This window comes from Gallinula chloropus (assembly GCF_964237585.1).
Source record: "Gallinula chloropus genome assembly, chromosome: 6".
Classification (NCBI taxonomy): Eukaryota; Metazoa; Chordata; class Aves; order Gruiformes; family Rallidae; genus Gallinula; species Gallinula chloropus.
In genome coordinates this window covers 8416157-8429097 of record NC_140091.1, presented here as the reverse complement: position 1 = coordinate 8429097, position 12941 = coordinate 8416157, and the positions used below count along the sequence as shown (strand labels likewise).

The following is a 12941-nucleotide window of genomic DNA, read 5'->3' as shown; positions in this document are numbered from 1 at the left end:
TAGAGCAGACCAGCCTAGAGACTGCTTCAAGCAGCTCCATTTCTTTCTCTAACTAGGAAACTGCACACATGAGGAAGAGCTGTCATAAGCAGCACTCTTGATAGAATCCCTCCATTGAAAAGGAAATAATAAAACCTACCAGGGCAAAATGCCAGTGGAGCATACAACATGGGCAAAGAGCCTTCCCTGCTTGCTGTCTGCCAGGCCAGTCAAAGCCAGCTTCTGCTACTTTTTCACTCAGTTAGGTAAAACTCTAACTGTGGAAATCAGCTGCTGCATCAGCTTTCCATACATCACCACCAAGAAAGATGCCTGTGATCTGAGGCCTGTATTCTGTGCTCTAGCTGCTGATGGTCGCAATGAATGAACTGAGAATCATGTAGCTCTGACTGCAGAAGGCAAGCCAAGCAAATAGACATTGTTAGACCCCATACCTGAAACCTGTGTCCTTATGGAAAGGGAAACTAAGCCAGCATGGCCTACAAGTCATGAAGAAAAACATATTTCAAGGGAATCATAATCTCATTTGTATAGGGACTCTTCCCACTCCTCACTGCAAGAACCAGTCTTGATAAATAAGGAACATAAATAAGCAATTCTTAGTGCAATGAGTACTAAAGCAAGGAGGAAAATTAAAGGTGAAGCTAAGGCACGTGTTCTTATAACACCACAATACCAACAGAAAATAAATACCTAAACCTAACAGTAAAGACAAATTTTTCCTCAGTGGCAAGATATACCATGTGTGTATGTTGCAAGAAGCTATTCCTTGGAAACAGTTAACCTTACTGAGCAAAAAAGAGCTTGTATTCCAAATGTTCGAGTCTGATAAGTCACCTTAATATATTCATCCCCCTTCCTCCCCCAAATTTCACTTTCAGTGAAGAAGCCAAACCAGAAAACCCCAAATGATTAAGAATTACTTGCTCTGCTCCCTGTTTCTCACTCTTATTCCCACACAGTGTGCACACATGCATGGAGGGTGAAGAATTATGTCTCATGAAAATTTCCTCCTCGCTACCCTAACACTGTAAACCTTCCCCAACTTCTGAAATGCAGTGGAGAGGTAAATAGGCAATCACAGCTAATCTTTCTCCCTCTGCAATGTTTCTAAACCTCTACCAACGTAGAATGACAAAATGAAATAACACACCCAAGCTTGAAGTATGGGCACTGGTTATTTGATTGAGCATGGTGACAAAAAGAGAAAGAAAAACATGAAAACAGATCATAAGACCAGTCAGAACAATTTTACAAATTGTTGATACATTGAGATAGCCAGATGGATATGTGGTTTTTTTGAGGAATGAGACATTGCTTCTATTTGAGCACTCAAAAATGCGAGCAAGTTTGTCAGGTTTGTTTGCAGAGCTCACTTTCCATTTCTTTGTCAACTGGTATTAAAGACCTGGCCCTGAGGCTGTTGGAGAATCTAATGGATCCTTTAGAGCCTTTTGGCTCCAGTTCAAAGGCAGAGAAGATATTTTAACTCAGTACCAAAGATGCACTTACAACTTGCTATTAAAACAGTAATACAAACACAGGGATAATAAGAGAATAAAGAGAGAAATGAAGAAAGAAATGGAAGGCTCTGGAAGGGAATGGATCACAGGCTCTCCAGAACTAGTTTCTGTAATAAGTGTGTGAGACAATCTCCTACAAGAGGGAAATAGCTTATTTGATCTAATATGCCTTTCTCTTCTTGAATTTCCACAGTATGGAGAATCAATATGAGGGAAATTAAAGCATCAGGAGCAGACTCACATTTCCACTTGTGTGTTCCGATCTCAGCAGACTCTTATTGAGATAGAAGTATTTACCTTAAGTGCCCAGTTCACGTGTGCTGCAGGAGGAGGAAGGATTTCAAAAGGATACATGCTTCTTCTGTGTAGGGGACAGCAGAAGTAGGCCCACCCAATATGTAGCTGTAGAATGAGACTTCCAGTGTGTAGCAGTAGGATGTATCGTTTAACAGCCCGCCAAGGAAACGCCGTCCTGTCCCTGCTTTAACAGCATCTCTGTTGAATGATGTACTGGACTGCAGGAGAATGAACACAGAAACATGAAGAAAGTTCATGAGTGGAAGAAGGGAAGGGTTAGGAAGAAGTCTGTTAAAATAGAAACCTGTTAAATTCACATTCCCATGACTCATTTACACTATATGAAGCTGCACTATTTTTTGAGCATGGCCAGGAGAGACCATTAATGGAAACACGTTTCTGGCACACAGACTATAAATAATACCTTGCAGACTTTCACAAAATTAATCTCGGCTTGCTAGTAACATCAGCTCTTCTCCTCCCCTTTTGGATAACACAAAGAGAGCCTGTCATATGCATGAGTTGAAAGTGAACTTTCTAGACCCTCCATTCTCAAAGGTAAGCTGGACTATTATTTCAGTACTGGGTTGCTTCTCTCTACTGCACTGCCCTGTACTGTAACCATTCTCCCCCATCCCTTACCCTGGACTCTCTTAAGCAAAGTAGAAATAGAGTGACATTTACATTTTAGTGAAACTTTCTCACCTAAGACATTTGACTGGTTCTTAAATTAGGTCACACAAATTTCCACTTCACTAACTTAAATGTTAACTGGGTGTTGCTCTCTGGGTGGAAAAAAGTACTGCACTATTTTACAGCATTAGCAGCACAGTATAAAAGGCAGTATTTTGTCCTATTACTGAAGCTCTGGCTTTAAGAACCCTACAGCTTTATGACTATTCATTTGAGGGGTGGAGAGGAGGACTCCGGGTATTTCCACAAATGAGTTTTAGCTCTCCTTTGAAGGCATGACATCTGGAGACTAAAGGGGAGCTCTTGTGGTTGATTGAAGTCTCAGAGCTTGTTCCTATCAACTAGACAGAAAAAGGATTCTGATTTCACTTTCATTATCAGACTCCATTCACAAACCTCATAACCCTCAGACTGAGTCAATCTAGCACAAGCTACTGACCACCACAAAAAAACAAACCAAGTAATCAAAAAAACCCCACTTAGTAGATCCAACCTGGATCTTTTGCTAAAAGGGCCTTAATATGTCTTGCCTTAAGACTTTTATGTTGCCAATGAAACATGAAGAACCCTTAACACAGGGCCCATGAGGAATTGAGCTATGCAGGGGTCCTCCTGTTGAACCTTTAGGCTAGTATCTTTTCTTGTTAACACGTTAGTGTTTATCAAGTCCATCTCTTATCAAAATCAGGGCAGACAAGATTTCTTTCTTATTAAAAAGATTAGATGCAATGGTTCAAAATGTTAAACTTCTCTAGACATAGAAAATCAGACTAATACTGAAATAAGCAACAATTCTTGATTAGTAGTGTAACCAGAAGATATAAAGAATGGAAATATCTGCGGGTTCATTAATATTCTGAATGGTGTTGGTCTCTCTTTTGTTATAAAAAGGAAGGCTTTCCAGGTTAATTAGAATAAGATGGAGTTGGTTTTCTTATTAGCATTAGGAGTTTGCAAATGCAACTTGTTTTCTTTGTGGTACCATAATATTTAGCTTTGTGGTAAATTGTAGACAGAATTTATTCTGCTATGTACATATCATATACTTTCCTCCAAATTACATGGCAGAAACCTTGTGGGTATTCTGAATACATATTGGACAGGGAGGTAAAGCGCTCATAAGGAGCGATGAAGAAATTAATTGCTAATTTGATATATGGAATAAAATACTTAAGGAGGTCTAAAGAGGTAATCAACTTCCTGCAAATGAAGCCTTCACAGAGTACTGAGAGGCTGAAACAGAGGAAAGTTTTGTCTTTGGGTTAAAATTCAGAGATAAAGGAAGATTATGATGCTCTGGGATTGCCTCATAAGTTAAGGAGACGTGGATTTCAATGGATAGCCCTTCATGTTCAAATGAATACCTGTGGTGGAACTTTTAATGAATGAAAGCATCAGATGATAAATATGGGTATATGGAGCCAGCTCAAATGAAGAAGATAACAAATGTGTCAGAACATGGTATTGTGGTTTGTGAGCAGAAGCATCATGCACAGGGGGAATGAGCTCAGTCTGTGGCTCTATTTGGCACAGTGCAAACAAGGAAAATGTCAAAGTGATTCAGGGCAGACATTAGGGAGAGAAGGACTCCAGTGACTAGGAGACTCGGTTACTGATATGGAGTATCCATGAAAATTATGGAATCTCATCAACTATGTTTAAGAACAAATTGGACAAGAATCTGCAGAGTATCGCTCATGTCTTTGGGATACAGTTTGGACTGGAGGTCCTTTTCAGCTCTATTTCCCATGATTTCATTCAGGCTAAAGGAAGGTTATGAGTTGAATTCCTCATAGATGGTTCTTGAGATAAATCTTACATAATATTTTCATCACAGTTCTTGGCACAGTAAAAGAGGACCATGCCAACAAAATTTGCTGATGACACACTGTGGAATGAATCATCATTATGGAGGAGGCTCTGAATACCATACAAAAAAAAAACAACCCAAAAAACAAGCAGTGGGATGACTTCGAGGTCCAGAGTGATAATAGTCAGACAAAACTCAGCTGCACAAGTGCCAGCGTCATGTACTCAGGGCCTAATAAAAACAATCTCTGCTGTAAGCTGAAGCCTCATCAGCTGGAAATAGATGAAGGGAGAGTCTGATGTATTACTTCACTGAAGTGATTTTTGTTTTCTGGCAGAAAATAGCTTGGAAGTTGGATCTAGTTATTGGCAAAATGATACTTACCATATTTCAGAAGTGAAGCATAAGTAGCTTAAATAATTTGAAAAAGATTTTGTAAATGGATAAAAAAAAAAGAAAACAAAATTTGGATTGTTCCAGACTTTGAATTTTAATAACGGTACTTTGTGGGGTTTAGCTTATTTTTATTTTGTTTGGGTTATTTTGTTTGGTTGGTTGGTTTGGGGGGATTTTTGGTAATAGAGTTCCAGTTTCATCTGTGCAAAATTACATTAAATGGCAATGGCATTAATAAAATCACTTGTTCATTTCTTTGATACAAATAAAAAGCTGAACATTTAGGTGCATAAATGCAGATTTTGGAGGTTAACTTTCTCCTCATTTTCAAAAAATCTGATGGCATAGAGGAACGTGATGTTTTGAATAAAAAGTAGTATCTCTGAATTGAATCAAGAAGGTTGAAGTAGAGAAAAAGTAACATAAACCCTTCAAGTATGAAAACACATAGGTTTTGAAAGAGTGGCTTGGCTTTACAGCAAATGTTGAATGGGATCTGATGTTTTAGACAAAAAGAAGAAAATTACAAATTCAAGAAAACTAATGACAAGGAAAGGGGAGTAGGTACTTGCTTGAGTTCAACCTTCTACCTCACTGTTGCAAGCCAAGATAAATGGAGTGGAGAAATAAACAGTCAAAACTTTGACTCCTCACCAGAACTGATCTTGGCCATGGATAATGCTGAAAGAAAGGCTATGAAAAGCCATGTGTTGTCATGGCAAAGAAAGAGCCTTTTGCGTGCCCATTTATTTAATCGAACTCTGACCTGGGGCAAAGTAGAGTGGGGTCGGGGGCAAGAGGAAGGAGAGAACACAGGTAAGGTTGTCTACAAATAAGTCTCTTGTTTTTTTCTGGAAGAATCTATTGCCCTAAACCCCTTGCAAAGCTGAACTGAAGTCATCATTAAGCAAATGCACTGAGCAGGCACAGCAGGAGAACAGCTAAACAAATATTTATTTCTCCAAGGCTGCATCGCATGGGAGTGTCAACAGCAGCAGCAGCAAAAAGTGCAAAGTCTGGAGGGTGGGGGATGGGGTAACACCAAAGACTTTGAAGTTCTTAAATAGGGATATTTGTATAAAATAAACAGTAATTTGTTATTAAAACACACAGATATATTAAAGCTCACAGAAGGACTCTGTTTCTCAGTTTATGTGAGAAATTTTGGTGAAAAAATAGCTATCTACAGGGGTAGGAGGTGCCAAGCAACAAGAACCCAGTGGTAAAAGTGCAGAGCATGAAAGGTCATGGATTACCCGTCTTCCTGTTGGGAAGAAACCCACCAGAAAACTACACCCAGCTTTCACTCACACCTGATGAGACCTCTCAATGTGCCAGAACCCCTGTCTCCAGGGAAGCCTCATCTCTTGGCTGGTAAGGGCACTCCCAACCACACAGTTTCTCTCCTCAGTGAATGCAAGCACTGGTAGCTAGCTTACAAATTCAACAGCTTAAGCAGCTCCCATATGTCTGAAGGACACTAGTTTTCTCAGCACTGCTCCAGAGTCCTGCTAACAATTACTGGAATGAATGCCCTGAGCAGTCCATATTCACAAAGTAAGAGCAGACAGCTTACTGATTGCCTCTAAGTCCCTTTATGAGTTTGTGACATCAGTAGCTCCAAAAGCCAAAGAGGGACAACAGCACATTGCTCACATCTGTGACTGAATTTACCCAAGTTCATTCTCTGGCATCCTGATGGACCTGGAATCTAAGTGGTTCTGCTCAGTGGGAGCTTCCACAGGTGGGGCCTCGACCTCAGTATGACTCCACAGGGGACTTGTCTACTTACACAGCACCAGAAAATCTCAGGTTGCACAAAAGGAAAAATTGGAAGCAAAACACAGAAAATCTGGGTCCACTGTTCAGTGGAGGAAGAGATACCAAAAAGGGCTGAAAATGTCCATCCACTGATGGACAGCGAAGCCACATCCCTGGAAGTGTTTAAGGACAGGTAGGATGAGGCTTTGGGCAACCTGATCTAGGGAAGGGTGTCCCTGCCTAGGGACATTGCTCAAACATATTAGGGAGAAAAAGGATCAAGGTGTGACCACAGTGCAAGTCCAACTGTGCGAGGCACCTAGCACGGGAGAAAGAGTATAGACTGCACCTCACTTGTGATCAGTCCTAAGGTGTTTCTCCAACCCAGCAAGAAAGGAAACAAAGTTCAAATGACTCAAAGTAATTAGAAGACAAATTGTCAGCCAGACAGATTGAAAAAGATGAGTTTCTGACATAGCAAGATCTAGGGGGTTCCTGAAATCCAACAGATAGATTTTACCAGTTGTTCACATCTACTCCAGCACAACTGTTTGTTTATCTGTCCAGAGAAGGAAGTAACAAACTGCATCTTCAAAAACTTGACCTCCAGTGTACACGTGAATGTTTCCCAGAAGATCATTTGTCCTCACAAGTAGGATATCTGCATAAAACTCAGAATAAAAAAAGACCTTCCCATTTGTTCATATGGTCCAGGAAATGTTTTACAAAAGGATATAGCATGTTCAACTGCATGCTGACAAGAACCAGGGAATCATGTTGTAAATCTTTCTTGGAGAAGAGCAGAGACAAACAAAGAAGATTCATAATTAGGGAATGGTTTAATGGAATCACAGGATCATTTTGGTTGGAAAAGACCTTTAAGATCATATCCAACACATAATTAAAAATACACTGGGTTCACCCTATGCCATTTCCATTCAGGAAATAAGCTGTATTTCACAACTGAGGCTAACTGTTCCTAAAAATCCCAAAACAGAAAAACTGCCCACATGTTGCTTGTTCTGTATTTGAGCAATAAGCACTTTACCTACTAGGGTAAACTTGGATTATGCATACAAATTGCATCATGTTCTTCACCTATCAGCAGTAACAATAGCCAAGCGTAATCAGGACTCAATTACAACCTCACCAGAGTTTCTGCTGATGCTGCTCTTATAGCTGAAGAGCAAGCTCTTTTTCTAAAGCAGGTCTGACCTCTATGAGCCCTCAACTCACTATCCCAATATAGCAAGAAATGTGATCATAAAAATGTTAGCACTTAGTGTTCTAGAAAAAAGGAGCAATACACTTATGTTGAGGAAGAATACACATGGCATTGGGAAATGGTCTGGAGACCAGACAATGTCAAATTTATCTCAGTGAAGAGCTTTACAGCGTCAGTTGTAACTCACTTTCATTTTCTAGAATGGTTTATTTGAAGTCTGCAAAAGTAGAAAGAGTATATAGTGCATAAATGCACTGGCTTTGAAATCTTTGCCACAGAAGGTTGCAAATAGCAATACTGCATAGTGTCACTCTTCTGTTTGCCCCTCCACAGGGTGCTATAAAGAGGGGTGCAACTGGCAGCTCACTTTTGTCATATGCATAGAGCTAATTACTGCCACGGTGTGCCCAGCAGTCACTGCTTCAACCCTGCCATTCTTGCAGCTGGTAGCCCATCAAGCTATAATACAAGCAAAATGTATCTCCTTAGTTCTCTGGAAGCACTGAAGAAACTTCTCACTTCAAAAGCCAACTTAACTCACCCCCCACCCACCTCTCACTAGCTCCATTAACTCTCTTAATAGACTGGAAAGCATATATGTTAGTGTTTTTTATGACAGCCTACCAACTCCATGCCAACTGGTTCTGGAGACTTGGAAATCATGGCATTTGAGGGGTTGCAATCAGGCAGCGTGTCTCCAATGTATTTTACAAGCAAGCTGTGGCCAGTATCTGAAATGTAGATGAGGAAAGAAGGGGAGGGAAAAAATCCTAAAGGCAGAAAGCTGATCAGATGGAGGTATCAGGCAAAAAGGAAGGATTCTGGGAACAGAGACATGTTGAAATGGGAAGAGTGAAAAATTAGTCCCTGATTCATCTCACCATGCAGCTTTCCTGTGTTTCTGATGCACGGGGGAAAACATTCTTCATCTCAAAATCATTTGTGATTACTGGTATTTGGGAAGAGGAGGGTTTAAAAACTTCAGGATTATTTTGAAGATGGATCCCTTTAGTTGGAGTGTTTCCAGATTCGTTATGGAGAACAAGATTGGACTGATATTCTTGTAAAAAGGGCTCAGTGTGCTCTCACTGATGGCTCTGCTGTTGACAGCATTTTGTTTCCTAACTTCTGTACCTGGTAGGAAACACTGAGGTGGGCAGCAAACTTTGGGTTTAACAAGCGAGTATTCGCCAAGCTAGAATCTGACTTGTGGATATGTGAGAAAAGGTACACAAAGAGATCTGAAACAGTTTGATCTGTCCTAAGAACGTGAGAGACAAAAGCCTGAAACTGAAACCTGAAGACCAAATAGCCTCAAAACCCAAGAGATTTTCACCATTCCACCACCTGTCTCTTTGTGCTTCCTTCCTCCAGCTCAGCGGAAAGCAGACAGCAATCACCATTTCTTAGAGGCAGCATCACATCCTAGGAGTACCATGAACACAACCTGCCTAGCACCACACTGTCAGGCTTTAAAGTGCAATTCTCCTCAGAGAAATAACACTTTAAAGGTACTTTGTCACCACACACACACATCTGCTCCCCGAGGGGCTTCATTATCCCTTTAATGTGTAGCGAAGGAATACCAGATCTTTCCCCCTCCCCGTTCCTCCCAAGTGTCTTTCAGTCATGCCTGCTTAAGTTTGCTGATAAAAACACATATTTGCATGGTCATTAGCAGAGGGGTTGGAAGGAGGGAGCTTTAAGCTCTCAGTTTATGCCTCAAAACCAAAACTACCAAATGAGCTGCCTTTTTGGAAACTGTAGTTAGAAGAGCAACTGGGTTTCGTGCTTCAGGGCTTCAGCTGTTCACCTGCGAGAACACAATAGCTGTGCTTTTCACCACTCATTAACATCCCTGCTCTGCTCTCTGCAGTGCCCAGCCATACTGCTCCAGGACTGACCAGGCCTCTGCTGCCTGTCTCCACACCCCATACAGTTACATCGGCAGCACTGTTGTCCCAAAATCTGTGTTCTTCACTCGGTATGTAGAGAGCCAGTCAACACACAAGAGTCCAGATACTTGGGTTTATTTCTAGTCTTCAGAATTGAGTGCTGGGCACCTACCACCAGCAAGCACACCAAATATGTCAAGTAGCAAAATGTAGCTGATTGTTGTTCTTAAATTTCCTTATCCACCTTTCACCCCCTCTCCTCATACATACACATTTTGCTTTATGTTTCAAACATTTGGGGAGGTCTCCTGACTAGCATCCTCATTATTCCCCAAGGGGTGTACTTTTTAGCATTAAAAGCAATACAGGTTAGCTGAAGATACACTATTTCTTGATACTATTCCAAGTCTAGATATATTTTATATATACTTACAATATGGAAGGAATACTTTGAAGGGTCCTATTGTTCTAAATCCCTAGTCTGTTGAGAGATCCTATGCTGGTTACTATAGTTTCAGAACATACTGTCAAGGATACTTGAGGTAGCATATACTTTGTGCAATCTTAACCCTTATTTTCCCTACCTCAGCACCAGTGCAGGGATTTAGCCTGTGTTTCACATTCCCCAGGATTCATCCTCAAATGCAGTGAAATGGGTGGTACTCACAGCTTCCCCCTCCCCAAATGCTACAGCGCTGAACTTGCTTATTGAGTTCACTGGCTTCACCGCAGCAGCTCGTGCAACTGGAATCCAAATCAGAGCAGCAGCTCTTGAGAGAGCTTCTTAAACACCAACCTGCAGCCAGTCTGGACAGGGTGGTGATGGCCTTACCTGAGACCTTCCGAAAGTCATCAAGGGCTTCCTTACAGAGTTGAGCTGCCCATCAGTACCCACTTGGAACAGGGCAAGATCCTCTAAGCAAACTTCAGTTGGAGCTCCTCTTGCCACTAGATTCTGCCACCCCAAACACACACATGCACACACACACAAAGTGTATTATCTCCCAAAACATATTTCCTCAGGCACTCTCAGCTCCTTCTTCAGCGAATCTGCTTCTCCATGCCACCAGAAGCAAGCTTAGCCACACATGGTAATGTCACATACTCAACCATCAACCTATGCATGAACCTGTCACCTGTACTCCAGAGAATTAGCCTGGAACTTACCTCTCTGTAAACAGCAAGCCCAAGCTGTGACCAGTGATATACTCATAAGGGATCTGCAAAAGCTTTAGGGTAATAATGAAAAAAAGATCTGCCTCCCCCCTCTCCATTTTTAACTAAGAACAACCTCCGTTTCTCGAGCACATCTTTCCTCAAAGATGCCACAGCTGGCATTTCCTAGTCTAAACTCTACAGAATAATCACACCATTTAGAAAATAACTCCTGTCTCTGGAGTTCTCAGTTTCCCTATTTGTCAGTAGAAAACGAGACGTTTCCTCAAAATATACAATAAAATAGCCTCTAGCAGTAGCCTGCAATGCTTCTCTTTACAATAGCTTTATAAGCGCGTGAGCGGTCTCCTGGGAGTGCTTTCATAATCATTTATACAAATGACAGAAGCTTAGGACAATGAGAAGCAGAAAGGGAAATACAACCATCATGTGTGCAGTTGCTCTGAGCAGTTTGCAGAAAGAGTTGTTTGCTCTGTGGCAAAGAGATGTTCTGCTCACTTGCAGGTCTAAATCAGGTGGTAACAACCCCGCCAAGGGAGGGCCAGCACGCTGCACACTGCTCCCAGAGCAACCCAGTACAGACCATTGCTCAAACTCCTCCTGGGCTCTTTCACTGCTCTGAACCAGACTTGTATTTACATAAGTTAAAATATCACATAGTTAATGGGTAATAACCAGAAAGAGATCCTGGGAGTGGGCAGGTATCCAGTTCTTAACTAACTTTCTCCTCTTCCTTCACAGCACAGTTTGTCCCAGCCAAGTCAAATTTGCAGTGCTCTGCCAGCCAGGTGCTTGCACTGGAATGTAAAGATGCTCCTTTCATTTGGGCTACTCTGGGAGGCTGTCACCTCCTCCCAGCATGTTGACATTAGGCAAGAGTAATAATTATCTTTGAAAATACACCAGAAAACTTGTTTCTTCTGTAGACAGTCACAATCTCTACCTGTGTGGGGATGGAGAAGGAGCTGTCAAACCCTATATGGACAAACAGCAAGAAGGTACTGAAAGAAAATCTGTTTACACAAGCACACGTCCATGTCCAAGTCCCTCTCCCCCTTTTCTTTATGGCACAAAACAATTCAACCCTCTGTATAAAAGAGTAGTGGATGGGTTCAGCAGGATGTAATGGAGCAGTTTCATTTAGCTGTGACTCTCCAGAGGGCAGAGTTCTTATGAGACCAAAACCTCTAAGGCTTAGAAACACAGGCTTTACAGTCTGTTCGCTGTGCCACTAGAAACACGTTTCCTCTTTCCCCTCATCCAGGCTCCAGGAAAAGCAAATAAATAAATAAATAGATAAACAAACAAACTTATAGAGCAACTTGTCCAAGAAGCAGCAAGCTGAAATGCCTCCCAGAGGGGTGCTGAAGCATATATACATGCTGCATTTCTTCTTGGAAACGCCCTGGTAGAAGACAACAAAAAAGAAGGTAGGATCGTTTGTTGTGTTCAGGGTTTGAGAGATTTCTGAGTATGCCCATTAAGCTTGCTTGATGTTAACAAAACCAACCTGAGAGCAACAGCTTTTGGCTTTCTTGGACAAAGATATTTTTTGCCAAAACAGCAGAGAGGCACTTAGGGGATGGTGATGGAAGTGAGTATGGATTTTACTTTGGGATGAAGTAAACTTCAGCAAGCAACTTGCTCACTGCTGCCACTTTCCTGCCCAGCCACAGGCAGTACAAACCAGTTTAATTATTTCAGAACAGGTTATTGGGATTGGCTCCTTCAATGTTCATGAGCTGTTATTACTCCTGCAGGCACTTGTGCCAGCACTTCCTTCAGGAATGGCCCAAAACACACTGGGACTCATAATAGGGATCACATAACTAAGCAGGAAATGTCCAGCCAGGGTAAATGGTAACAGCCCAGCAAAGCTGCTGTGGGTAAGTGGGAAGTTTGCTGGAAGGAACACATACTCCCTAAAAAAGCTTGGTTGGATGAGGGAGGTGCTGTGGTAATGAGAACAACAGACCTGGAGTACTTGGATAAAAGGAAAACAATAGACAATATAGGCAAGATTAAAACATTTTCCTTGGTTGCTCTATTTTAGATATCCAGGCTAAAAAAGCCAAAACAAATAAACAAAAATCACAACGAAAAGTACTGAAGGAAATCATCCCATATCTGGATTTTCTCATATTGCTGAGACAATGGTAGCCTCA

General features: G+C 41.5%; 1 protein-coding gene across 1 annotated transcript in view; it reads right to left on the bottom strand.

The window, feature by feature from the left end:
- The window catches only part of LOC311193423 (BEN domain-containing protein 5), a gene marked incomplete at both ends in the record, with an annotated part of 931749 nt that overhangs the window by 82087 nt on the left and 836721 nt on the right, over positions 1-12941 (bottom strand). The window contains one exon of the mRNA XM_084266248.1: positions 1876-2038. Coding sequence (XP_084122374.1) covers positions 1876-2038 — 163 coding nt within the window. The remainder of the gene's footprint in view (positions 1-1875; positions 2039-12941) is intronic.